Genomic DNA, 27,817 nt, shown 5'->3' on the forward strand with positions numbered 1-27,817 from the left:
CAGGGAGGAGCATGGAGGGCGCAGGACTGAGCCTGGAGGGGTCTGTGATGGCAGGCAAGGGACACAGGTGAATCAGCAGATAGCAAAGAGCAGCAGAGCAGGAGAGGTCAATGGGTCTCTGGGAAGCCAGGAGAGGGAAGACATGGGCAGCCAGCAGGCCAAGCTTGGTCGCCGCACCTTCTGGAGGCTGGCATGACGACCCACGTTTGCGGCAGGTGGGAATACTTTTTGAAATACTAGCCATGTTGGAGTATCTCGAAATCACCGGGCCTTGTGTGTACGGGTGCTGGGGAGACGCCGGCACTGACTGACCAGGGCCTTAACCCATGCGTTCCAAGGGGATCCAGGGGTTCTCCCGGCGGCCCCTCTCTGGCCCAGCATCACCCCCTGCCATAAATGCGATGTGTTGCAGTTTATTTAAGAAAATCGAGGTATACACAGCCATTGGGGGATGCCGCTGGCAGGTAAAAAAGAAGGTCTGTGTCCGTGACCCACGTAGATACGTAAAGGCGTATGTGTGTGTGTGGGTTTAGCAAATGGAGAGAGGTGGGTCGACAGACAGAAAAAGAGAGAGCTGTGCTCATCACCGGGCATGAGTCTTTAGCCAGCGGAGGAGTGTGGGGTGCAGTGGTGGTTCATGCATCTAATATTAGGTATTAGATCACCGTGTGGGTATTGATTCTGCGTTCAGCCTGTGTGTGTATATTATGGAGGGGGTAGAAGGTCTGATAATCGACAGTGTGTGTGTGTTTCTGGAGTATGGCGAACCCCCTAAGAACGAATGAGCAAATAACACAAAATGATGTCGGAGGGAGGAGACCGTGTGCGCACGCGGGCGTGGGTGTGCACCGAACAGCTGTTGGTGTGTTTGCGTGCGTACCTTGGGGCCTACATGCATGTGTGCATGTGTGTGTGTTTCCCCGCTGGGTCTGTATTTTTTCCATTAAAAAATGTTTATTTTATTATTATTATTTTTTAGTGTTTATTTATTATTGAGAGACAGAGCATGAGCAGGGGAGGGACAGAGAGAGGGGGAGATGCAGAATCTGAAGCAGGCTCCAGGCTCCAGGCTCCGAGCTGTCAGCACAGAGCCCGATGCGGGGCTCGAACTCAGGAACCGCGAGATCATGACCTGAGCCGAAGTCGGACGCTTAACCGACTGAGCCACCCAGGTGCCCCCCCGCCCCCCGCAAAAATGTTTATTTTTAAAAGAGAGAGACAGACTGTGAGCGGGGGAGGGGCAGAGAGAGAGAGGGAGACACAGAATCCCAAGCAGGCTCCAGGCTCTGAGCTGTCAGCACAGAGGCCGACGCGGGGCTCGAACTCACGAACCGCGAGATCGTGACCTGAGCCGAAGTCAGAGGCTCAACCGACTGAGCCCCCCAGGCGCCCCTGGTCTGTATGTTCGTAGGTTGTGCAGATTCTCTTCCCGCCTGCGGCTTCAGTAGGTGGGTCCTGAGAAATGTCTGGAGCCGGGGCTGGGGGGGGGGGGGGCACAGCCCCCTACAGAGCAGGCCAGAGCCCCGCCTACTCGAGGAGTTGCAGCCTAATTGAAGGAACTGCCTCTCCCCTCTCCCCCTTCTACCCTCTCTTGACCCATCTGGTGCACTTCAGGGCCAGGCCCAGGCGGACCCCTAATAGGGCGAGGGCTGGCTACCCAAAGGCTGTGACGTAACTTAGGGATGGGCCCGCTGCAATGGGACCCCGTCCCACCCCTGAAGTGGCCCATCCAGCCCCGGGGGGCACTTCACTTCACCCAGCTGTTTTTCCTAGAATCACAGAAGCCAAGCCACAGGGGCCGCAGAAACAATGTGGTCCCTGTCTGTCATGTTTATGGAAGAGGGACCGGTAGTAGCTCAGGGAGGTTAAGTGACTGGAGTCACACAGCCCTTGGCGGCCGAACTGTGTTTTGTGACTGCGTGTGGATGCTGTTCTCCCCCGGGGTGGGTGGCGGGGTGGTGGTTGGGTCTGGGTGTGCAAAGGCCTCGAGGGTGAGTTGCGTGAGAGATTATATGTGTCTCTGGATCGCTGAGTACCTATGTGTGTCAGTGTGTCACTGAGTGTGAGCGTGTCCCCATCTGTCTCTGAGCCACAGTGGAAGGCAGGGGAGGAGCTGTGCCTGGGAGAGTCAAGACTGCCTGACTGCTGCGCCTGGTTCTGCCTCTGATTCTCCATGTGACCTTGAGCGCTCATTTCCCTGCCCCGGGCCTCAGTTTCCTGAAATGCACCATGAGACGTGGGTCCTCCTGGACCGTGTGACCCTGTGTGTGAGGCACTGACTCAGGGAACAGCTCTGTCTCTATGTTGTCCCTAGCAGAGCCTTCCGGCGTGGGTGACTTGTGTCAGGGCCTCGGGGAGGGACGGCGGGGCACCGGGACCTTGAACTCATCCCTCTCCTTGAGACCCCGTCCTCGGCACCCTCACTAACTAGCCTTCCCTTTTTCTCTCTCTCTGCCTCACCCTTTCCTGACCCTCGCTGGCTTACAGAGGAGCACCCCATGGAAGGTGAGTGATGCTTTCTGGTCACTGGGGTGGCGGATCGATCCCTGTGCGGGCTTGTGCCAGGGTGTGTCGGCCACCTGCGGGCTCCCTCTCCTGCCCATGGTTGGGGCCCCTTGGGGAAGGATGTCTGGGTGTCCTCTCGGCTCCCTCAGCCCCGCCCCTTGCCTGTTCCCTCTTTATTGGTTTGCTGGGGAGAACTGCCGGGCAGAGGGCAGGCCCTTCCACTCCCAGTCTTCTGGGCCAGGCTGTGACTGGCGATTCTTCTTAGGGAGGAGACTGGAGTGAGGGTGAGGGGAGGGGACTGGAGGAGTGAGAAGTGAGTGAGGGGGCACCCTTTTGCCCAGCCCCGCTGAGGAGGCTTAAGAGGGCCATGCAGCCGGGGGGCCGGGCGGGGGGGCGGTGCTCTCGTACAGTCTGCTCTGGGCTCTGAAGAATGCAGGCAGGGGCGGGGGCCCGGGTCCCCGGGGCAGCAGGTGTAGGTGGGTGGCAGCTTCTCTGCCCTGACTGACACTGGGGCAGGCCCCTGGCCCCTGCCCCACGGGGCCGGTAGGTAGGGGCGGTCTGCTTCTTCCTTCAGCCCAGGCCGAGGGCAAGGGCAAGGGCAAGGGCAAGGGCCGGAGTGTGCCTCTCTTCGGAGTCCCTCTGTCCATTCTTTCCTGTCTTTTGTTTTGCCTTCTCTCTCTCTCTCTCTCTCTCTCTCTCTCTGGTTTCTATATTTACTTTTCTTTTTCACTAGGGCTCTGTCCCTGGACCTCTTTCTTTGGCTCTGCCGGTCCCCAGGCTCTCTCTGGGCTCCTGTCATTCTCTGAACCTTCCCCTCTTGCTGTGGTTTTCCCTGGCCCTTTCCCCGCCTCGGGGGTGGACTAGATCAGCGAGAGGGGAAGATCACGTGGGATGGGGGGCAGGGGCGTGGGGGCGCCCACATGGCCACCGTCGAGAGGGCAGGTGGCAAGGTGTCCCATGAGTGTTTCCTGGAGAAGCAAGAAGCAAGTGGCAGGTGGGAGGGATGCAGCAGCTCTAGGCTGAGAGCTCCCTGGGCCTGGGCTCTGGTGTGGGAGGAGCAGGGGGAGCACCCAGGATGCAGGAGTCCTGGGCAAGAAAGAAGGGAAGTGCTTTGGGCTTGAGTGTGGGCTGGAACCCATTTTTCCTTGTGGGGTCCGCGGTTCGGCTTGTCTCTTACTGATAGATGCCTCTTCTCCTTGGAAGTCTTCAGTTTCCCTGGTCCCGGTGGGCAGGCACCCATCTGTGTGTGTGTGTGTGTGTGTGTGTGAGAGAGAGAGAGAGAGAGAGAGAGAAAGAACGAGAGAGAGAGTGCATGTGTGAGAGACAGTGTGTGTGTATTTGCATGCACATGTGAGTGAGAGTGTATCTGTGTGCATTGTGTGTGAGTGTGGATGTGTGTGAACATGTGTGTATACATGTGTGAGAGTGTATGCATGTCATATGTATGAGAGAATGTATGTGTATGTGTGTGCAGGTGTGTGTGTGAGAGTGTGTATGTGTGTCACGTGTGTGAGAGTGTATGTGTGTTCAGGTGCGTGAGAGTGTGTATGTATACAGGTGCATGTATGAGAGTGTGTGTGTGTGCACATGTGTGTGTGAGAGTGTGTGTATGTGTGCGGGTGCATGTGTGAATGTGTATATGTGTCACATGTGTGAGTATGTGTGTGCAGGTGTGTGAGAAAGTGTGTATATGTGTCACATGCGTGAGAGTGTATTTGTGTGCAGGTGCGTGTGTATGTGTGCCACATGTGTGAAAGTGTATGCATGTGTGCACGTGTGTGTCACGTGTGTATGTGTGTAGGTGCATGTGAGTGTATCTGTGCACATGCATGTGTGCAGGTGCGTGTGAGAATGTACATGTGTGCACGTGTGTGAGGGAGTGTATGTGTACAGGTGCATGAATGAGAATGTGTGCACGCATGTGTGTGAGAGTGTGTGTATATGTCACATGTGTGTATGTGTGTGCAGGTGCATGTGTGTGTCACGTGTGAGTGTGTGTGGGTTTGTGTGTGAGTGTGTATGTGCCATGTGTGAGTGTATGCGTGCGTGTGTGCATGTGTGTGTTACGTGTGTGTGTGCAGGTGCGTGTGAGAGTGTATCTGTGCACATGTGTGTGAGAGAATGTGTACATGTATGTACGTGTGTGTGCATGTGCACGTGTGAGAGTGTGTGTGCAGGTGCGTGTGTGCATGTGTCATGTGTGTGTGTGCATGTGTGTGCCATGTGTGAGAGTGCATGCATGCGTGTGTGCACATGTGTGTCACATGTGTACGTGTGTGCAGGTGTGTGTGAGAGAGTGTATCTGTGCACATGTGTGTACATGTGTGCACGTGTGAGTGTATGTGTGCACGTGTGAGAGCGTGTCACATGTGTGAGAGTGTGTACGTGTGCATGTGTCATGTGTGAGTGTGTGTATGTGTGTAGGTGTGTGTGTATGTGCCATGTGTGAGAGTGTATGCATGCATGTGTGCACGTGTGTGTTGCATGTGTATGTGTGTGCAGGTGGTGTGAGAGTGTATCTGTGCACATGTGTGTGCAGGTGCGTGTGAGAATGTGTGTACATGTGTGCACATGTGAGTATGTGTGTGCACGTGTGAGAGTGTGTCACATGGGTGAGTGTGTATGTGTGCAGGTGCGTGTGTGTGTATGTGTGTCATGTGTGTGAGAGTGTAGTATATGTGTGTGCATGTGCGTGTGCGAGAGTGTGCGTCACGTGTGTGTGTGCAGGTGCGTGTGAGAGTGTATCTGTATGTGCTTGTATGAGTATGTGCAGGTGCATGTGTGAGAATGTATGTACATGTGTGCATATGTGTGAGGGAGTGTATATGTGTGCAGGTGCATGTATGAGAGTGTGTATGTGTGCGCATGTGTGAGAGTGTATGTGTGCACGTGCGTGTGTGAGAGTGTGTGCATGTGCATGTGTGTGCAGGTGCGTATGTGTGAGAGTATGTGTGCCACGTGTATGTGTGTGTGTACAGGTGCATGTGTGAGAGTGTATCTGTGCACGTGCATGTGTGAGTGTGTGTGCAGGTGCATGGGCGAGAATGTGTGTACAGGTGTGCATTGTGGGAGGGAGTGTGTATGTGTGCAGGTGCATGTATGAGAGAGTGCATGTGTGTGCGTGTGCGAGTGTGTGTGCACATGCGTGTGAGAGAGAGTGTGTGTGCGTGCACGTGTTCATAGGACTCTCCTGCTCTGTTGTGCCCGCATGCCCCCGTGCACGTCTGTGCATACGTGCTTGGGCACATGTGCCCGAGTGTGTGTGGAGGTGTGCGCGCCTGTGTCATCGTGGCCCACGTCTCTGTGTGCCTCTGTAGGAGAGTCTGCATCTGCGTCCGCATCTCCGTGTCAGTGTTTACCTCTGTGCGTGAGAGAGAGAGAGTCTGTGTGTCTGGGTGGACGCAGCCTTCTGAGGGCTGGAGATAAGATTTAGTGCTGATGTGACTTTTACTTGCTCTTGATGTCATGTCTCCTCTGGAACAAAGGGAGAGACGGAGGGAGGAAGGGGAGGCGGGGGGCGAGCCTGAAGGGAGAGGCTTGTGGGGAGGAAGAAGGGGGCAGAGAGATGGGAGGAAGGAGGAGGTAAGTAGAGGCAGGAAGAGGAAGCGGAAGCGGAAGGAGGGGCAGAAGGGAGAGAACTGGGAAGGGGAAAACAACCAGGCCCTGGAAGAAAGCAGGAGGGCTGCCGGGGAGAGGTGACGGAGCCAGGAGGGGACAGAAAAGGGAATGGTTCTCTTCCAAGCATGCAGGACCAACAGGGACAAGAAGGGAAGCTGGGTTTTGGGGACGGGTGGGGAACGAGACCCTTTGGACACCGCTGAGCCGTATCTTGGGGGCAGCATGGTGGCCTGCTGGTTTGGAGGTGCGCAGCACGTGCCCACACGCGCGCGTGCACGCGTGTGTGTACACCTGGAGGTGTGGTGCATCTGTGTGTCTCTCTGTGACGTGTCTGCTTGTGTGTCTCTCGATCTTGTCCCCTGTAACCCTCTTCCTGCTGGTCCTCTTGGGCTTCTGGTAGGAGAGTAAGGAGGAGACTGAGTGGGGAGGTGTGGTTTCGGGGGGCGGGGCTGGGACCTCCTCTGTGGCACAGTGCTCTGGATGTTGCAGTTCAGATCTTGGGGTCCCCCGTGGCTTCACCCTCTTTTCCCGACCCCCAGCGCTGTGCCTCAGGCCTAGCTTTCTCCTAGGAACCCAGTCACAGGGCTGGGGCTGCTCCCCAGCCCCTGACAGCAGCTCCTTTTGGGGGAGCCTGGCTGCCCCTCCTCCTTTCTCCCCAGCCTCCTGTAGCGGGGAGAGAGGACGCAGAAGCAGCCAGATAAAGTGCCCCAGGAAAGGACCCTTGGTAATGCCATCCGTCACTGCCAGCCTCTTCTCCAGGGGTGGGAGGAGGGGCTGACGCCACAGGTGGATGTGGGGAGGGGCTTACCCAGGCGGGCTGGGCAGGAGGAAGGAACAGGGATTTCAGGCCTGGGGGACCGAGGCGGGGGGTCCAAGGGAGTGGCAGTAGGCGTCAGGGAGAGCACCTTCAGGCCAGGCTGGGCTGAGCCATGGGGAGCCCGGGCAGGGAACCGGCCTCCCCTTCACCAACATGGCTGGTGCTGTCACGCCTGAGGGAGCTGAGCAGCTGGTTGCCGTGGTGACAGAGGGACAGTGCTGCATGCTAATGAGGCTGCCTAGGAGCTGGGCAGTGGAAGGGTCTGCCAGGGGAGAGATGTGGCTCCCTCCCCACCCCCTCCCTGCCCCCTATGAGCAGTAGCACAAGCCCGCGGGGGACAGAGGGCCAGTCATAGGGCACCCAGCTCCCGCGCCTCGATTTCCAAGGATGGGAGCCTGCAGGCAAGGTTATTTCTGCCAGGAAGAGCTGGCTGAAGGTTTAAGGCTCTGGGTGTCGCTCCTGGATTTATGGGTAGATGCGGGTAGATGCGGGTAGATCTTGGGGAAAGTTTGTGGCGGGGGAGGGGGGCATTCAGAGCAAGGAATGCGACTGAGTCCAAATGCTTGGTCCTTCCCTTCCGCAGCTGCGGCCCCTCCCCCAACTGGCCTAGCCGCAGAGGTGGGGAGGGACCCCGGCCTTTCCCCCAAGAGAGGAGAAGGGGGCACTGTGAGCCTCTGCCCACGTCTTCTGCAGGGGCCAGGCCTTTGACCACGGGCCACCCCCTTCCCAACCTCCTGGCAGCCTTTCCTCTTGGAGCAGAGACATCCTGGGCTCAGCTTCATCTCAGAGGAACCTGGAGTTCTCTACCTCGATCATACCACCCTGGCCTGGCCTTTTGTCCCTAGGGCCACCATTGCACAGCACTGGGATGGTTTTCAAGGGCTGTTCCTCCCCCACCCTTCTGGCTAGATACCTGGGATGCAGGGTGGGGGGGAGTCCTCAGCTTTGCTGTGGGACCTGGTGCTTCCAGCCTCGCTGGCATAGGGCTTTCCGTGGCCGGTGTTCTCTGGGGCCTAGGGTGCTGGTCCAATGGGCCAGAGTCTTTCCCCCTAAGGTTTAGGAAGGCCCGGATCAGGGCTAGACCAGGCTTTTTCAAAGGGCCGAGGTAACCCTGGAAAAAAACCCCAGCCCGTCTTGCCCTCGGTCTTGAATATAAGGCTTCTGTTTTCCATTTTCAAAATTCAGCTTTTGGCTCATCTCAGAGGGGGCCGGGCCGGAGAAAGGGGGTCCGTAGAGTCAACTTGACCTCTCAGAGAGCTGGACCTCCTGCCCGTGGGCCTCGGCTGGCCTCTTTGGTCCTTGCTGTCCCAGAGCGCTGGCCCTAGTCTCCTGGTCCTCCTTATGGAAGGATCTGAGCTCCCCATCTTTACTTCAACGTCTCCCTTTCTCCTATCTGCTTCTGCTCCAACTCTGTCCTCCCCAGCCGAGCCCCGCTTTCCTCGTAGAATCCAGGAACACAGCAATCCATATGGAGATTTTGGGGGGGGGGGCAGCTGGGAGTTCTGGACCTGAACAGATGCCTTTCCAAAGCCCCTGTGGGGGGAGATTCCTCCGAGGCCCAGGCTCCACACAGCCCAGCCCACCTTCTCTGCCAGGTTCACAGGGGTAAGGGCATGGGGTGGGGGTGGGGTTGGAGGTCCTCCCTGCCCACTTAATCCCACGCTAACAGGACACTCTCTCTCTCTCCAGGTGGCTTTGATTTTTGTGTCGTGTTTTCTTTTCTCCTCCATCCGAATCGTTTTTTCTCGTTGACTGTTTTTTTTTCTCTCCGCCTCCCGGAAGAAAAAAAAAAAAGAAAAAAAGAAAAAGGAAAAAGCAACCCTCCCAGCCTCATGCTTCTCCTCCTTTTCCTTTTTTTTTTTCCGGCAAGAAGAAAAAAAAGAAACCAAATCTCCTCTCCCCCCCACCTTGCAGTGACTCCCTGCCTGGACCCCCCCCCCACCCCCTCCGGTTCTGCCTGTACCCCATCACCCTCTCTGGTGCCCCCTTCTCTCTCTCTCTCTCTCTCTGTCTCTCTCTCCCCGCCCCTCGTGCCCTCCACCCTCTGTTTCCGGCATCGGGCCCCTCTCCTCAGCTTCTGGGCTGAGGGCTTTCCCCCGATGTCTGTCACAAGTTAAAAAGGGTTTTTAAATTGTGGCAGCAAAAGCTTTTTTCTCCCCTCTCTCTGGCTGATTTTGATGACTTGTGTTTTCTTTGTTTCTTTCCCCTCTTCTTTCTTTTTTCTTCTTCTTCTTCTTCTTCTTCTTTTTTTTTTTTTTCCTTTCTTTCTTTCTCTCCTTCCCCTTTCCAAGGTCCGGCTCACCTGACGTTAAACAGCGAAGGTATGGTTTGAAGTTCTGGTTTGGATTGGATTGGATTGGATTGCCCCCAACCTGCGCCTGGATTTTCTGTTCCTCCCCCTGTTCTCCTTCCCCGGCCTCCACCTGTCCTGCCTCCTTCCTGCCTTTCCTACCTGCTTCCTCTGTCACGTCTTTATGTTATGTTCCCCCGTCTTTATGTTATGTTCCCCCGGGTGCTGGGGTGGGGGCGGGGGGGGGGGGGCCGGCCCCACCCCCCGTCTGTGCTCTCCCCTCCCCCCCACCTTCCCTGATGCGCTCCATCCACCCTCATCGCGCCTTGGTTTCTGACATCAAGAGATGTTTCAACTCCTGCCGTTGTCTCAAGTCGCCTCACCTTTTTGCGTTTTCCTGGTGGCGTATCTTCTTTTTTCCTTCTCATGGTGGTGTTTTATTTCCTTCCACTCATTCTGGTCATTCTTTCTTTTCTGCGGACCCAAATAAAAGAGAAAAAGCATGGGCCGGAGAAAGCCAATCGTAGGCAGCCTCCCTGGCCTCGCCCTGCTGCTGCGGGGAATGTCCCCTCTCTCCACGGTGGCAGTGAGGAGGGAAGAGGCAGGGGAAATGGAGGGGCAGGGTGTCCCCTCTCCCACAGCTGTCCCACCGTCCACCCTCACCCACATCTCTTGACTCTGTTTGACAGATGAGGACATTCAGGCCCAGAGAGATGAGGTGACTTATTAGTGATTATGTGGCCTTTAGGTGGTGGTGCCATTGGGGCTGCTTCTTTATTTTTAGCCTCCCTTCAACCAAGTCCCTCCCATCTTTAAAAAGCATCTTTAAAAAGCAACAAGCTTTGTTAAGCAAACCTGACAGCCCAGGGGTCCTGACTGCCGTCCTCCCAGTGCTGACCCCTCCCGGGTGTCCTCGTCATTGATCCTTGAGCTCAGGAATTCTAGACCCTTTTGCACCGCTCCCCATGCCGAGGGCAGAGCTCTGTGAGGCCTCATCTTCCATATGGGGTCTGTAGCCTGCAGGTGGGAGAGGCCTGCAGGATGAAGACTGGGCCATAGGGAGAGACTCAGATCTGGAATTGGGGTTGGATTTAAGTCTGGGAAGGTAGGAGCCTGAGATTCTTACAGGGATGTGAAGTTATGGCAACAACTGTGGAGAACGGAGACATCCCAAGGGGGTGGTCAGGACCTGGTCGGTTCCCTCACATCCTTCTTGCCTCTCAAGGCCTGGCTCTGGGGGTGCTGGCTGTGGCTCACCTTTGTCATAGAGAAAGACCTGGAAGATCCAGAACCCCGCCCCCGCCCCTGAAGGGCCCACGGCTCAGGTGTTATTCTAGCTTTTAGTTCTGGGGATTTGGGATTGAGGTGGAATGGGGGCTCAGACACGGACTTTTCAACTCCGTTCTTGAGTGCCCCTCCAGAAGGCATTCTGTGGGGTCTGGCAATAGGCGTGGACACCTGGGAGCCAGACGCTGAGTGCACTAGTCACTGGCAGGGGTGGGTGGAGAGCGCGAGCCAGCCTGGAACCCAGATGCGGTGACGTGCCCGCAGGGGCCTTTGGAGAGGAGGCCCAGGGGTTGACGAGCCCATGGGGGGAAGTGGGAAGCCATCCCTGAGAAAGGCCTTCCCCATGCATGTGATGAGTCCAGCCAGGCAGAACCCCTTTCGGTGTGCATAGCCCTGCTGTAGACACGATTTCAAGGGACAAAGAGCAAACAAATGGTGGCCCTGCCCCTGGGAAGCCCCATGACCTGGTCGGCAAAGAAGGGGACAGAGGTGACATTAAGAGCACTCACGAGTAAGAGAGCCAGGTGTAGACCAAAAGCCAGGTTAGCCTTGAGGATGGGCAGAGGACACAAGAGGTCTTCGGCGTGTGAATCCAGAAGGTTCTGGTGGAGGGGAGCCTGTGTCAGGCTTTTGCAGGAGTTGAAGAGCCGCAGCTCAGTCTCTGCAGAGGAAGTGCGATGAGCAAAGATGTGGAGTGGGGAGGAGAGGCAGGGAGAGGCAGGGAGAGGCTGGAGGTGGAGGCCGGGGCCTGCACAGTCCTGAGGGCTGGCCTGTTTGCACGTTCTTGGGACGAAGGAGCTCCTGAACCGGAACCGACAATGGACACTCTTCCCTCCCCGTGGTCTTTCTACCCCTGGGCAAAGGGCAGACCTTGGTGGCTGTGGGTCTCAGGGGTCTGTGGGGCTGATTCGGTTTGTCATCTGGCTCCTTCCCTAGAGGCCCCGAAGCAAGTGAGTCCCCAGAGCAGCACCCCTGCCCCACCGGTACCTCCAAGCAGGACCTCAGCCCCGGAGAGGGCCCTCCATCACCTCGAGGCTGGGGTGGGACTGGCTGGGTAGCCCCCCCCATGCCTGACTCCCCAATTCTGCTTCTCCAGTAGGGTCCTTACTGTTCTCCGAGGGGGGGGCCGGGAGAGGAGGAGCCGGCGATGTGCACCAGCCAACGAAAGGTCAGTGACCCTCCGGTCCCCAGAGAGCCTCGCCCCTTGCAGAACTGCACTTCCTGGCGTTGGGGTGGGGGGTGGGGGCAGCTGAGTCAACACCAGCGTGTCCCTTTGTACCGCGTCTGAGGTCCACGAAGACTGCTGGGCCTGCCTCTCTGGTGTAAAGGACCACAAACCTTCACTTTTTCCCCAAATCCCGGCCGTCCTAATGACCTTTTCCGAGGACAAAGAGATGTCTTTTTGTGGCAGTTGTTCAGGCCCGTCCCTAGAAAGTACCTGTTTGTGTGGTAGAACGACGGGGAGGCAGGGTACACCCTCCGTTGAACCCTCAAGTTCTGGAAGCCTGCTAGGGGCCCGCCCAGGGGGATTCTGGTTAGGAGATGTGGCATTCGTCTTATGCACGGGTCACCTAAGTGAGCCTTCACAACCTTCTGCGGAAGGGCTCATTGCCCTTGGTTTACAGATGCAGAAACGGACGCTCGCCAACCCCCTGAGACCAGCACGGGGCCTTTTAGCCTGTGTCAGGGCTATGGGTTTTAAGCTCCTTTTTCTCCCCGAGCCTGCCTCTCTTGGAGTCTCTTTCCTAGGTAGTTTATGGGCAGTTAGCCACCGTCAAGGGGCTCCCGCGGGTGCCAAGCCCTGGGGCTATCGAATCCCGCCCGTGTTCTGTGGTACGTGCCGTTCTGTCGGCCTGGATTTCTGCCATCCCTGCTTTCTTCCCCAACTATCTGGTATCTCTTTCAGCCGACTCTTGACAAAGCAGCCAGGCCATCCACACTGGAAGTCTCCCCTGAACTCCCCAAGCAAACCCAGACACCGCTCGGTGTCCCCTTGGTCCACACATCCGTTTTATCGCTCGCCACCCTGCCTCCTAACTGTCACTTCACCTGTTTGCCTCTCCCAGCCGACTGAGCTCCCTGGGGACAGCGATTGGGTGTTTTCATTTGGACACCCTCCCCGGTGCTTCCACACAGCTCCCGGCACATGTGTAGGCATGTGCTTGGCAAATTTATTTTCGATGGGTGAATGGTCTCTGTTGTCAAGGGGCTCACTGACATTCCAACAAATGGCTACAAGAAAGTGTGGTACATGCAAGGTGTAGGAAAAGTGCAGACTTTGTCCAGGGGAGTTAATTTATTCATTGGTCTCGAGAGTAAGAGGCAGCGCGCGCGCGCACAAACACACACACACACACACACACACACACACACACACACACACGCACGCAGAAAGTTACCAGTGCAGGAGTCATTTGTTAGTTGAATAGTTTATAGTTTATGAAGCTTCATTCCATCTGTTCTCTTTCTAGATGCCACAGCAGCCCGCGAGGTAGGTCGGTGGTTAGCTCCTTTGTCCAGAGGAGAGAGCTGCGGCTTAGAGATCCGCCTTTTGGTCAAGGTCACCAAGCTGGTGGAAGAGGCAGCATTAGTGCCCAGGCCTTTTTTCTCACATCACACTTCCTCTCAAGGGAGCAGTACAAGATGTTACTAGGCAGTAAGTGCCAAATGAGCAGAACAGACAGCTGTAGTGCTGGAGAGTAGGGAGGGGCAGAAGGGGGCTGGAGACCTTCCCAGAGGAGGGCTCCGAGCCGGGCCTGGAAATGAGGCAGCTGCTCTGGTCCTCATGGCTCTTAGAAGTCCAGGACCACAACAACTGGTTTCTGGCCGCATTCAGCTTGGCTGGGGGCACTTGGGCTCCGTAGTCCCTGACCATGGGAGGTGAACAAGTGTCAGCCCTGATCCCCCCCTTCCTGTGCAAGAGGGGGCGGTGGAGGGTAGGGGGCGCTGCGATTGTTTCTCTAGTGCTGCCGGGAGTTGTAGTTCCCTGGGTGGTGTGCGTGGGATGGTGGGGGAGAGCGCCCCCTGGTGCTTTGGGTCTGGCTCCTCTGAGCGCCCTGGGGCAGGGCAGTCCCCCAATCCTTACCGCGAGTGTCCCCCACCCCCCCCTCCAGCGATCCCTTGAAGTCCTGCTGCCCTCCTCCCCCTTCAGGGTCTGTCTCTGTCCTTCCCGCCATCTTTGGGCTGTCCTGTTCACCTTCACTCTTGTCTATCCCTCTCCTCAAATTCTTTCCCTCTGTCTCTGGCTGCTCCAAGCCTCTTTCTGTCTCTGGGCCCGTCCGGGTCTCTGACGGCAACGGGAATGGGAGAACGCGTAGACTGCGGCTCCGCGACTGGCTTCGCCTCCTCTCCTAGGAGATCCGAGGCAGAGCCCAGAGGAATCAAGGGATGGCCTCGTTTTCTTCATTTCGCCTTGGCAGCTGTGGTCCAGCCCCTGGCCCTCCTCTCTGGTCTCTTTTGTTCTGTCCCAATCACTTCTTCACGTGATTGTTCTATTCTTTCTTTCCGTTTGACTCTCCTTCGAATGATCGTTTGTTCCTTTGCCGCAAAGGTGAGGGAATGGGAGAGGAGGCCTGGCTTCTGGGAGGGACTAGGACGTGTGGCAAAGCCAAGGTCAAACATGTTCCTTTCTCTGGTCCTCCGGCCCCCTGGCTCTGCCGGTGCCTGGGCAGCAGGCCTGGTTGCTATGGAAACGGCCAGGCCTTGAGAAAGCCTTGGCTTCCATTCCCTAGAGGTCCCTGTCCCCCTTTCCTTGCTGGCCCTCTTCCTTCCTGTCCCCTCCAGGCTTGCTCCTTGTCTTTAACCAGACTTCTCCTCTCCACCACCTCTTGGTCCCTCGGTGCTCCGAGCCGGCTCCCATTTCCCTTCTGTCCCCAACGGCCATCCTTCCCCCTCTCCGTGGCCTCCCTCTGCATCGCCCTTCTTCCTCACTGGCCCTTGCTGTCTCTGCTTGATTCCGTTTTGCTTCCTGGCCCTTCTTGCTGGAGCCCGAAGGTAGGCAGAGCGGGGTTCTGCCCGTGCCCCCACCAGCCTCGCTGCCCCGTGGCCTCAGGAAACCGGGCCTTGCCAGCTGCAGCGAGCGCGGTGCCAGGCTCTGGGGCAGCAGCTGGTGCCTTGGCATCCGGAGGCAGTGAGGACAGCCTCCGGGCAGGCTGCCCGGAGGGAGAGAAGCGGGGCTGTTGTGTGCTGGGGAAGGGCATCCGCAGAGAGTGCACCCGGGGAGCCGCGGCTTCCACACGTGGCGCTTGCCACCGTGGCCTGGCTCACGGGAGCGCAGGTGTCTTCTGAGGGCTGTGCGTGCGCCCCGGCCTTGCACCCTGCTCCTTCCTGGGCCTGGGGGCCTGTACTGAGAGCCCCCGCGCTCCATAGAGACTTTGTGCGGGCAGTCCTCACGTGCACCCACGCTGTGCGGTGAGCGGGACGAGCCATCACCGTGCTGCTGTCTGTTGGGGACAAGTGAGTCGCTGTTGTGGTCCAGGTCCTCTGCTCTGCCCTCGGCCCGTGTCCCCTTCTCGTCCCGCTTTGTGTGCTCTAGCTGGTGAAGTTGTCGGGCTACGACCCCAGCTTTCCTCCACAGGCTGTTGCTGTCCTGTCACTCGTCACCCGCTTACCGAACGCTACAAATCCCTAAGGCCCTTTCGGTCACGTTGCTTCTGCTTGGCAAGTGCCCGCGGAGGGAGCCCCGTGCGGGGTGCTGATGGGCACACGCATACACACACATGCACGCACGCGTGCACAAACCCTAGCCACCTGCTGGCGCTCAGGGCTCCCACCCCTGCCCTCTGGGACCTCAGAGGCTCCCGCCTCGGGCCTGTCTGCACCGCCCTCTCAGGCTGGACTAGAACACGGGGCTGGGGAAGATAACCGGCACGATGGCCGTTGGAACCAGCCACACCCGGTGGCCCACTGCTGCCCGGTGCACATCGCTGTCACGTGCATCCCCTTCCCGTGTGTCTTCCCGATGCCTTACCCCACCCCACCGCTTCCCTGTCCTCCTTTTCTGCTCCCTGTTGCCCAACTGGCCTGCCGGTCCCATCCCCCACGTGAGGCCTGCAACTGTCCCGGGGGCACTGAGAATGACCTTCACCAGACAGGAGGCAGGAGTGGGAGGTGGGCTGCACTCAGGAGACCCTCGGTGCCCCCCCCAACAGGGGAGGCGCTCCACGGGGAAGTCGGGAGGCGCCCCTCTTTTCTCTTCCACATCCCTTTGTTAAAACCACGGAGGGGACGGAGAGTGGGCCAGGGAGGAGACAGCGAGAACGTCTGCTTTGCCTGCCCCGTGGCAGCTGAATTGTCAGCTGTCAGCGTGAGAGCCATTTAGCAGCCTCCCGCTTTGGAAATGGACACGGGGAAGTTGCTTTCTGACAGGAAAGACGGCCGGGTGCAGAGAGGAGGGTGGGCAGGCTGCGAAGGGGTGGGGGGAAGAGGGCCTGACGCCCGCGCCAGGGCTGCCGGAGGGGCAGGGGGCGGTCTGGCGCGCCCCACCCCACTCAGCCTCTCCCGTTTCCCCACGCCACGGCATCCAGGCAAGGAGGAGTTTGTGGCGACCTTCAAAGGAAACGAGTTCTTCTGCTACGACCTGTCCCACAACCCCATCCAGAGCAGCACGGACGAGATCACGCTGGCCTTCCGCACCCTGCAGCGCAACGGGCTGATGTTGCACACGGGCAAGTCGGCCGACTATGTCAACCTGTCCCTCAAGTCCGGGGCCGTCTGGCTGGTCATCAACCTGGGCTCAGGAGCCTTCGAGGCCCTTGTGGAACCTGTCAACGGCAAGTTTAACGACAACGCCTGGCACGACGTCCGGGTCACCCGAAACCTGCGCCAGGTAGGGGGAGCAAGAAGAAGGCCGGGGGCCGGCTGTGTCAGGGGCCCAACGGGGGTGGGGACAGAGGGCAGCCTGGCACGGGGTTGTCGGGGGCCCGGCAGCCAGGTGTGGTTCTGGAGAAGTTCAAGGCTCGGGCTGTGAGGGCCTGGGAGTGCGGGGGCAGCGGGCAGGATGCAGGCACCAGGAAGCCAAGTTCAGGGGACGCCGTGGGGCAGGAGCCTGAAGGAAGGGGAAGGGTCTGGCTCACACCAGTGGGGTGACTAGGGTTTCAAGGGTTGGGGGCTGAGAAGTCAGGTGACCTGGCAAGAGGGCCTTTCGGATTGGCCGAGTAGCTGTGGGTATCCTGACTCTAGGGCAGCAAGGCGCAGATGAAAGCCTGGGGTAGTGTAGGGACAGGGTGTGGCTTGCCCTCAGGCGGGACCTTTCCAGGGCAGAGGCAGGGGTGTGGTGGCGAGGCAGAGGTGCAGCAGGCGTGAGGGAGCACACGCTCAGCCCCACCTCACTCTGGGCAGCACGCCCCTTTCTCCTCTCCCTCCCTGGCTGCCCCAGCAATCCGTGGTTATCTTGCCGTGGCTCCCAGGCCCCTTGCAGGAGCCCGGACGGGACTCTCGGGTCAGCCTCTTGCAGGAGGGACGAGACTCTTCTCTGCGGTGTCTCCTCAGCCCCCGCTCCTAGACTGGCCGCTTGGCGAGGGCCTCAGTCTGTCCTCTGAGTAGTGGCCTCTCCACCTTTTCTAAGGCCCAGGGAGGCTAGAGCAGGTGAGGCCATGTCTCTGGCCTTGGCAGTGACCCCCCCCCCCCCGCCCCCGCCCCGGCCCAGCTTGTTTCCAGCCCTGACAAGCTCCTGCCTCGAGCAGAGTCCAAGCCAGACCCTTGTTGAGGGGTCCCTGTGTATCCATCCAGGTGGTACCTGTCTCTACCTCCTGGCTCCTTTCTCTGTTCGCTCAGGCAGGGCCCAGGGGGCCAGCCTCCCGCCGGTCCGTTTCTCTTGGGTTCACCACTTTGTCTCACAGCCTGTGGCAGGGAAGTGTCTTCCAGCTGCATTGCCAGCAGGCTGAGTGCCACCAGCAACGTGGAACGTCTCTGTCCCCGGAGGCACGGCTGCTGCCGGGTTAGGCCTTCTCCTTCCCTCTACTGCCTCGTTCTGGCTCTCCACTCTCTCTCCTTGTCTTGGTCCTTGCTGTCGTCGTCGCCCTCCTCCTCCTCCTCCTCCTCCTCCTCCTCCTCCTCCTCCTCCTCCTCCCCCTCCTCCCCTTCCCCTTCCCCCCATCGAAAGACTCCTTGATGGGAGTCGGGATTCTGGCTGCTGTCACACTTCCTACCTGTTCTCCACCCCCAGTGGGTGATGATCTAATGGGGAATCCTCCTCATTTAGTGCCTTCCCCCCTGCCGGGAGGACTCTGGGACTAACCCTGCCTGCTGCCACCTGTTGTGGGCTCCTCTCCACGTGCCTATTCTCCGTGCCCCCCCCTGCCCGGGGGCGGGGGGACCCTCCTCGCTGCAGTCTCTCTCTCTTCTTGTCACATTGTTCTCCGATCCCGTCAGAGGGCTGTCCTGTGTTGTCACTGTTATCTGAGCAAACCCGAGTGCATCGTGCCCACCTGTCATACTTGCGGGAGAGGGCGGGGGGGGGGTTGCTTCTGTGCCCCTTGCTGGTTTTCCCTCCGCTGGACGGGTGCTGTCACTACTGACAAACCAGCGGGGAAAAGAGGGGGAGAAAAGACAGTCTCTTCTCTCCCAGCTCTGCTCTCGAGGAGTCAGGATGAGTCTGTTAAAAGTTAGCAGAGCAAAGCTCGTGCGCGCGCCCGCTGAGCAGCAGGGTCCTGAAAAATTCTAGGACCTTGCGGAACACCAAGAGGAGGGGAAGGTCTGCGGCTCCGGCTCCGGGGGCGGCAGGAAAGCCACCCAGAGGGGATGAAGCCTGGCCTCGGCAGCACCGAGCGTGGACAGCGACCCGTGGTGTCCTCCTTGTGGGGCTCCCGGAGTTGAGGGCTCAAGCTGGGAACTGCTGGGAACCACTTCCTTCTGGCCTCTTGTACGATGAGTCAGAGCAGAGCCCGGTCATGGTGACCTGAACACAGGCCTTCAGGGCCAAAGAGGGTGTCCGCTTGAAGGCTTTGATTGAGAGCACTCTTGAGGAAGGGTTTCTGGAGGGATTTTTTGGACTCTAGTCCACACCCAGAAACGCGAGGTGCCATTCTGTTTCGGCCCTTGTGACCATCACCGGGAAGGTCAGCCTCGGGGCTGTGGTCTGGGTTCATCATCCTCACTCAAGGTCTAGCCTGCGGCCGAGTACTTCCTCACCAGGCCCTTGGAGCCCCTGCCCGTTTTTCAGGGCTTCTAAGAATAATTTACTGGGTCCTGTTGTCTCTAGAGCAGTGGTTCCTAACCAAGGACGGCGTGCCCCCTCGGGCCCCCTTAGGAGACCCTGCGTTCTAGCCCTTGATAGGGTTAGAAGGATCGTATTCCTTCCGTGTGCTCCATATTGCATTCATTTCTTCTCTCTCTCTTTTTAAAAAAAAAATTTTTTTTAATGTGTATTCATTTTTGAGAGACAGAGCATGAGGGGGGAGGGGCAGAGAGAGAGGGAGGCACAGAATGTGAAACAGGCTCCAGGCTCCAAGCTGTCAGCACAGAGCCTGACGTGGGGCTGGAACTCACGAACTGAGAGATCATGACCTGAGCTGAAGTCAGTCGCTTAACCGACTGAGCCACGCAGGCGCCCCCATGTTTATTTATTTTTGAGACAGAGCATGAGCGGGGGAGGGGCAGAGAGAGAAGGAAATACAGAATATGAAGCCGGCTCCAGGCTCTGAGCCGTCAGCACAGAGCCCGACGCGGGGCTCGAACTCGCAAACTGCCAGATCATGACCTGAGCCACCCGGGCGCCCCCCCCCCCCCATATTCCCATTCTTATCAGTGAGCAAGTCGAGACTCAGCAGGTTACAGAACTTGCCCAACGTTATCCAGTTAGGAAGCGGTAGAATTGGAAAGTCTGTCTGACTTTGCAGCCGCGCCCATCTCTCTGCCTCCCAAGGAGAGCCCGGCTGCTGTAATTGGTGTGAAATACAAAGGCGGCTCTACTATGTGATTTGTCTTGTGGATCTGCCCTTCTTGGATGTTCCCAACTCTTGAGACCGTCTGAGTGTTCTGCTCGTCTCTCTGAAAAATGGGCCCCCTCAAGCCCTGAGCAGAGCGAGCGCCTCTTCTCTGTCCCGAGCTTCTCCTGCCCAAGCTCCACGAAGATGGCCTTCATCCGGATTTTTGCGATTTGAGTGTATAATCCTGGTCTTGGCTTTCTTGAGGGGCTGGAGCGACGGGCAGAGTTGAGAGTGGAGAAGGGGGGTAGATTACCACTGGATATTATTATGACTGACCTCTCCCCTCTGTGACTTAATGACTTGATGCTTCCTTCCTTCCTTACGCACTGTCGTTCTTATGCTCCTGGACTCCAGGAGCCCTCTGATTCTGTGAGTGGGGAAAAGCCTTTATCGTTCATTTGCTAGTCTGAAGCCTCCATATTCCAGGTCCTGGCATTTGGGAAGGCACCGGCTTGTGCTATGTCACAGGCCACCAGGAATGGTTTCCAGCACAAACTCCACTCTAGTTAATTTGGCCACGATCGCCTTGGTCTGGGCTCTGCACCCGGCCCCGTCTCGGCCAACTCCAACCTTGCTGCTTTTCAGAGGAAGCCAGGATGGTCTTGACATATTAGTGGAAGTCCCGGGCTTTGAACGCACGTCTCTTCCCTCTCAGTCCCGTTTCTTAATTTGCTGTTCTGCTTGTTAAATATTAAAGTTGTCCCAGAAAGTTGAAAACTGTTCTTTTTTCCCCCCTTATTTGAGTCTCCACAACCAGTCTTCATTCAAAACGAGTAGTAGTAGTTAGAATTGTACCCCCAACCCCTCCCCCCACACCCCTACTTTTTCCCCCTGCGTGGTCGGACTAGTCAGTGACACCAGAAAACTCTTGTCTTTTTGGATGCAATTGGTTTAGCTGCCCTGGAACCAATCGGTCCTTGTCCTGACTAGCTGGCTTCTTCACTTCACGACAGTCCTACTACCCGGCTGTGCTAACTCTCGTATTATGGGTTAGCCTCTTGCACCCGTCACTGCACCTGACCTGAGACTCTTGCCTCCCTGTTAGGGAAACTGCTTCTGTATTGCTAGTAATTGGTATTGGTCATTCAGCCCTTCTTCTGGCTGCTAAATATTGAATTCTTTTTTTTTTTTTCATGATACGAGGCCCTTATTACTTGTCTTTCTGAGTTAGTCCTGTGCCCACTGGTTATAATAATGCTGTAACTAATGGATCTGTCCATAGAAGACTTCTCGAAATCATACTCTCAGGGGTGCAGTTTAGTATTTAATGGACATCACACAATGGTGTCCCATCATCTCCAATACTCTCGGTGCAGCTGCCCCAAGTCCCACTGACATTGCCTCCATAAAGACCAGGGTTGATTTTGAAGGTGACTGTTGCCCTTGCCTTTGGCCTTGAGAAGAGCCACATGGGGGTGGGGACTCTAGAGGCTGGGATAGAAGAGGCCAGCTTATAGCTTAGGGAGGAGTAAGGGGTTTTAGAGGTAAGTGGGCCTCTGTGTCCCTTTTTCTGGTGTGGTGTGTGGGGGTTATGGATTTTCAGTGCTGGCTGTGGGGAGGAGAGGCTCAGGGGTCTATGGGGTGTGCATGGGAGGAGGCTGGGCTGCTGGGAAAACGTTAACCAATTCCAGGGACTTACAGGCGTGGTGGTGGGGGGTACTTGATTCTAGGAGAGGTGATTGCCCAGAGGAGCATCAGAGAATGGGGGTGGGGTGTTTGAAGAACCTGGGGAACTTTGGGGGAAATATGGGCTCTGAAAAATCAAATTAGGCAGGAAGGACGGGTCAGCTATGAGTGGGAGAGCGGGAGGAGAGGGAGGCGGGTTTGGGATTAGGTATGCCGTGAAAGTGAGCCCAGTGCCAGCCCATGGAGGGCAAGGTTTCCTTTTCCCTCTTCTGGTGGTGACCCTTATCTCTCTTCTTTTCTCACGGAAGAGAACCAATAAAAGAGGAGCTGCCCCCTCCCCTCCATGACTCCCTGAATCAGTTTGCCTGTCCTACATTCCCACAGAAAGCACACACCTGTATCCCTTCCCTTGCTCCTTGGGAACCTCTTCCCTTTGCCTCCAAATGAAATGACCTCTCATTCTAGCCAGTCCTGCGATGATTCTCTAGGGCATTGGCCACTCTTCTCCCAGCCTGACAGCTGGCCCATCACCAACCAGTTAACCCATTAACTCAACACGCTCACTGGTCAGCCAGTTGGCCAGTTCTCTGGAAAGCCATCTGGTTGACCAGTTAGCCAACAACCCATTGTCCATTACCCGAGTCAATAGCCCATCCCTTTCTCACACCCCTTGTCCCCCCCCCTCCCCGCCCCCAACCTTCCCTTCAATTCCCTAACATTTCAGCTGAAAGGACTTACTAATACTGCATAATTGGGTCTGCTTCTTAACCCCCTGCCTTCCCTCTCTCACCCTCTGTTGGAAAACCCCGTTGCCGACTCTGTGTGTGTTACTAACACGCTTATAACCCAGGGGACCAAGGGATGGGCAGGGACAGGTGGGGTGAGGTATGAGTGAAAAACCAAACTAACCTTTCTGTCTCATTGCGGAATGTCGGCCATCTTTAAGTCTTTGCTTTCCTGGTCTAGTTCTTTTGTTGTTTTCTTCTCTACTAACCAAGGTCTTGAACTGTTCCCCTTCTCTGCAGCCGGCTCTTCCGGGAGGGGTTGGGGGGCAGAGGAATCCAGAGGAGGGGCTGGAGGGGGGGGGGCGATTGGGAGAAGAAGGGCTTCGATTTTTTTGTGTGTTTTATTTCTCCCTCCCATTATGATTTAATTTTCTTTAAGCAAAAATACTTCCGCTCAGCCTAAGGTGGGAGGGTCTGAACAACCAACCAAATATATATGGCTATATATTTTTCCTCCTTCCTTGAGTTTCACAGTTGGTCATTTTATTTTTCTTTTCTTTCCGTTCTGTTCTTTCGTTGTTGTCTTTGTTGTTGTTTTTTTTTTTTTTTTGGCCCCTCCCACCCCCTCCCCCATATCTCCGGTGAAGCACGCAGGAATTGGACACGCTATGGTAAACAAACTGCATTATCTGGTAGATATCACTCTAATTGTCTTACCGTTTGGTTTGCCGTGGGTTTTTTTAGCTGTTCGATTCTCCCTCTTTTGTTTCCTTTCCCCGTTTGGTTTTGGTTATTTTGCTCTTCTGATTGTTTTTGGCGTCCTGGACAGTCTTCAGATTTTGCTTCTCTCTCTTTTAGTTTTCCTTTTTCCCCTTTTCTTTCTTTTTTGGTCCCCACTCAAATCCAAAAGGCAAATGGAAATCGAGGAATTTGGCCTGTCCCAACCCTATAACCCCGACTCCTGAATTCAGATTCCTGGCCAGAGAGACCTGGGGGCAGGCCCCATGTTCATCGGCTCTGGTTAGACCAGCCCCGATGCCAGGCTGCTTATTTCTATTGCTTTATTTTGTTCCTTTCCCCATCCCCCCCCAACCCCGCTCCCTCGTTTTTTTCTCTTTGATTTAGTTTCTTTCTTGGTCTCCTGAAAATCCATGGAAAACACCATCCCATGACATGCTACGCTCTCTGCTCACTGTCAGCTCCCGGACAGGCCCCTCGAGTTGGGAGAGGGGGCTGGGAGTGAGACCTCCGGGGGCAGCCAGCTGGGCAAGTCCCCCAGAGGGGGGATGGCCTTGTGAGATGCAGAGCGGCCTGGGACCAGTCCAGAGCTCCTTCAGATCGGCAGTTTGTACCAGATTGGGGGCTGTCCCATGCTGGCTGCCAGGGAAGAGGTGACATCCCCTCCCTCACTCCTCAGCCTTGAGGGTTCGTGGTTCCGTCTGCCCCCCCAACATCTGCATGGCATGAATGGTCTTTCCCCCCATGAGGGATAGCGTCCAGTCCCCCCCACCACTCTGCCGCTCTGACTAACACTGTGTTTCACACTGTCTTCCTTCCCCTCCATCTCCCCTGATCTGTGCCCCGTGCCTGTCCTGCATGGCCTCTGACAGGGTGGTTACCTTCCCTGTTGAGGGGATGAGAGGAGGAGGTGCAGCAGGGGTGAATCAGGCTAGTTGTTGCCAAGCTCCGCTGTTTGGGTTGGGCTCAGTCCCGGTGAGTGTTGATGTGGGTGTCTGTGTAAACGCAGCTGGTGTGTGTTGGTGTGTGGGTGCGGCTGTGTGTAAATGTTGGTGTGACATTTAGGGGGTGTTAGTGGGAGACCGTGCTGTGTGTGTGTGGGGGGGCTTCTGCGGGTGATTCCACACGTGTAAGCGCGGGAGTGAGCAGGGGGGCCGCGGGACCGTGTGTACGTTTGAGTCGGGGAAGGGCTCCGCGTGGAGGCGGGCCGCGGGGGCCAGCCCCGAAGTCTGGGGGCCGTGATGGCAGGAGCAGGGAAGGAGCTGGGGCTGGCTCTTTGCTCCTTGCCTGGCTTCGGAGCGTGCGCCTGGAGGCTGTGCCGTGTGCCATCCCCAGGGATTCCCTCGTGCCTGCCCGTCCTGGCTTTGCAGCAGCCGGCGGTTACTCATCGCCTATTAATAATGCAGAGTGATTGAGCGCCAGGCTGGGGACCTTGCAGATGGATGTGTCTGCTCCCGCGGGGCCTGCGCTGCTTGGGGCAGCTGCCTGGCCTTCCGAGCCTCCCAGATCCGTGTGGCTGGCTGGCGATGAGGGAAGCTCGATAGCTGGGGCTCCGGGGCTGAGTGGCTCCCCCCACCTCCCCAGGAGGCTCCACCTGTGAGGCTACGTCTGGCCCGTCCTGATGCTTCCACGCACCCATGTTTCCCTGCACCCACAGACCCACGGTAGCCCTGTCCTCTGCCCTGTCCCCGAGGTAGTGCCCACCGCCACAGCCAGCCCCGCCCTTCCCCGCTCCAAGACCTCATCTGGCCACTCCCAGCCACCCTGACGTTCCCATGGAACCACGTGGTGGTCCCAGCACCACCCCATATCCCAGGCTCTGCTCTCCAGCTGCTGCTTCTAGAAGTAAGCTGCTGGCCACCCCTCAGGCCAGGCCACTGAGTGCCTGTCAGGAGCCGGGCATTTGGAACCCTTTCTTTACAGAGCTTCCCTGGACAGCCAACCTGTGACCTTGGGGACAGAAAGGAGGCAAGATAAACCCACGTGGCACACTCCCAAACACCCGGGGAATACCATCTAGGGGTTAGGGTGCCGTAGACCTTCCTTCTGGTCTCAATTCAGTTACAGATTGACCACGTGGACCTGAGCCAAAGGTCAGTTTCCTCAGCTACCGAACGGGTGATGGTACACCCGCATTGTCCATTTCATGGGGTCAGTGTGGAGATCAAGTAGGGTAATGGGAGTGAAAGCGTCTGTGCTCTGTACAGGGAACCATAATTTTATTAATCTACATAACATGTTAACTGATTATCTCAGTGTTTCCAGGGTGAGGATGTTTTGTAAAGAAGTGATCCCCTTCCTATAGCGAACCCTGGAGAATACAGCATCTCTGGCCCCACTGGAGACGCTATTATCGTCCCTTCTTAGGAATCAGTCCCCAAGATAATTGCAAGAAACCCCAGAATGCCTCAGGAGTTGGCCTGGGGAGGAGGAGGAAAGACGGAGTAACACGGTGAATCAGCCTTGTCTGATTTCAGCCTTGGCAAGGGAGGTTCCCGCTAAATTCGAAGTTTTTAAAGTCCACGGGGTGAGCGTCACTGCTTGACGATCAGAGCAGGTTGCCTCTCGGCGCCCTGAGTAGCCTCATAAGCCCTCAAACACCTGCCCCAGGGATCAGCATTTTCAGGCCAAGACCGGAATTAGAGCCTGGGGCACCAAAAAGACGGGGTTCACCCTTTTCTTATTATTCCCGGGTATTCCTCAACCAGGTTCCTGTTGGTTTTGCGTTTATCTTACTAATGCATTTGTATATGGTCTCTTTTCTTGTTATTTGAGCGTTTCTCCTTGGGTAGAGGGTGAATACAGACCAAAAAGGCCAATCAGTTGAGAGGTTTGGGTTAGATGTGGTCAGGATGATGGAAGTTTTCTTGTTTCTTGTTTTTTTTTTTTTTTTTTTAATTTTGGAGAGAGAGAGGGAGAGAGGCAGACAGACAGAAGAGAGAGAGAATTTTAAGCAGGCTCTACGCTCAGTGTGGAGCCTGACACGGGGCTTGATCTCACCACTCCGGGATCATGACCTGAGCTGAAACCAAGAGTTGGACGCTCAACATACTGAGCTACCCAGTTGCCCCCGAAGTTTTCTTGTAAAAAGAAAAATAGCTCTTTGTGCATACACTGGGGTCTGTGATTCTTCTAAACAGCTCTCACAGTCTGAATATAATTTAAACTTGACAAATGCCCAGATTGAGACATCAGAGATTGTTCTCAGTTAACAGAGGGGGAAACTGAGGCCTAGAGAAAACCCAGGACTACATGACGGTTATGGAAGGGTCCGGTGCCTTCCCTTCGGTTACCTCATTTAATCTGCATGGTCAGCCTGGAAGAAGTGTGGACGATGGAGGTCACTGAGCCCCTTTTACAGATGAGAGGCAGAGATTGTTCTGGAAAATGGTAAAGGTTGCACAGGAACTCAAGGTTTCTGGCCTGGAGTCTTTCTCCTCTAGTCCCAGGCTTCATCAAATCCAAACGTCAGGGTTCGCTGTCAGGCCATGACTGCTGGCTAAGTCGTTTTCCTGTTTCCAACCCGATTCTCTCTTTAGCTTCTCCCTACCACAAACAGATGGCTGAACTTAAACACATAGCAGGGATGCATGACCTCCCTCAGCCGTCCTTCCCCTGTCTTCCTGCCCTACTCCCGCCCCACCCAATCCTAGGGGAAGCCCAGGCCTTCTTCCTAAACTAGTTGTTCTTAACCATCTTTGGCTTATAGATCCTTTTGAGAATTTGATGATGGCAATGGACTAAGGAGGCAATTTTGTGTACATTGTCAATGGCTTTCAAAATCCCAGAAACCCATCTAGCCCATCCACAAGTCAGAAACACCCATGCTCACAATATTATTCTCCCTTGAAGGGGAGGTCAGTGACCCTGAGATCCTAGCAGGCAGCTGGGAAGGGATCTGGATGATGCCAGAGGATCTTTCCCTCTTCCTCAGCCTTTCTTCCTGGGTCATGATAGGCACGGAGCGTACCTGTGGGGCTATAGAGCCCGGTTTCACATCCTACCAGCCTCCCTAAGAGGAGCCCAGCCGAGCAGAGCAGAAGAGAGGTGGGCCCAGCAGGGAGGGTTGAGACCCCGCCCAGGTCGTAGGCTGCCCCTGGAAGCCACCTCCAGCCACCCTCCGTGCTCCTGGGGTGTGGAGGGAGGCTGGGCTTCCACGTCTTCGGTGCTCCACCCCTTCTTCCCTAGCTGGGCCTGGTTCTTCCAGGGCAGAGCTGTGGCTCATTCCCGTTGGCCTACTCAGTCCCCAGTCAGGGCCCTGCCTGTCTGCGTTGATGGGTTGGTGTGGGTTGAGTGCCGAGTGTCTGTAGTGTCTCGGGTGCTAGCCGTGGTCCTGATGACGGAAAGATGGCTGCTTGGAAATGAGCCGGTCGGGACGTCCTCCCACTGCCTCCAGCAGGATGTGGCGTGTGAGCAGGTGTGTCTGGGTCAGTGACCAGTAGTGAATGGGTGGTGGGAATGAGCGTCTGAGTCACTCTCCGGTGAGGAAGATCTGAGCCTCATGTCTCTTCCCTTTTTACCTCCACCCATAGATGTCTTTGTCCTCACGGCGACTCCTCTCCCCTCCTCCATCGGAAGGAAGCTTCTCCTTCCTGCGCCCACAGCTCTTTCACCTCCATCTCCGCTCTTCCCCATCTCCCCTGGCCCCGCATGCCTTCTCACCTGCGGCTGCCTTTCTCTCACCTCTCTTGCTGGGCCTGGCCCCCCACCCGTGGCCCTCTAACCTGCATGTGCCCTAGATGCAGAGGCTGTTCTGTCGCACGGCCCCCCTGCCCTCCTCCCCCGCCGGCCCCACCCCTTCCAGAAGCTGCGCGGGGAGGGGGGGCTTGGGGGGCAGGGGCAACACGAACCCCTGGGGTGGAGGGGGACGGGGGAATTACTCCCCTGTTTCCTGCTTTTACTAACGAACCTGCCATTTTTGTGTCTGGACTTTGATTTGTCTGAGGGAACAGTCGGGTTTTACTAATCTCCGTCATCTCCCTCCTTGCCTTCCCCAGAGACTGTCCTCCACCCCCCCTACTCTTGGCTTCCTTTCCACCCAGTGCCCGTCTCCCCCTTTCTCCCTCAACTTCCTCCACCCCCAGGCTGACCGCCCTTCCTCCGTGCACCTCCGTATGTTACCCTGTCTCCTGCTACCCTCTCCCCCAGCCCCTGGGCCGGGGCTGCTCTAAAAAAATAGTTGTAAATCTGGGGGACAGACAGGAGGGTGGTTTTTTCCCCAAAAGAGGCGCCCTGTGGCAGTGATTTGCATAAAGCTGTAGTGGGCAAGGTCAGATTCATGCCT

General features: G+C 56.7%; 1 protein-coding gene across 30 annotated transcripts in view; it reads left to right on the top strand.

The window, feature by feature from the left end:
• The window catches only part of NRXN2 (neurexin 2), a 108,808-nt gene that overhangs the window by 20,070 nt on the left and 60,921 nt on the right, over positions 1 to 27,817 (top strand). For 9 of the 30 annotated variants that reach the window (XM_053899505.1, XM_053899510.1, XM_053899506.1 and 6 more), the window contains exons 3-7: positions 2,488 to 2,505; positions 9,232 to 9,261; positions 11,614 to 11,685; positions 16,043 to 16,344; positions 22,443 to 22,487. In XM_053899505.1, the coding sequence (XP_053755480.1) occupies positions 2,488 to 2,505; positions 9,232 to 9,261; positions 11,614 to 11,685; positions 16,043 to 16,344; positions 22,443 to 22,487 (467 nt within the window). The remainder of the gene's footprint in view (positions 1 to 2,487; positions 2,506 to 9,231; positions 9,262 to 11,613; positions 11,686 to 16,042; positions 16,345 to 22,442; positions 22,488 to 27,817) is intronic. The other 21 variants (XM_053899507.1, XM_053899513.1, XM_053899488.1 and 18 more) reach the window with 10 other exon arrangements.

This window comes from Panthera pardus, unplaced genomic scaffold, assembly GCF_024362965.1.
Source record: "Panthera pardus isolate Hobbes unplaced genomic scaffold, ASM2436296v1 HiC_scaffold_12, whole genome shotgun sequence".
NCBI lineage: Eukaryota > Metazoa > Chordata > Mammalia > Carnivora > Felidae > Panthera > Panthera pardus.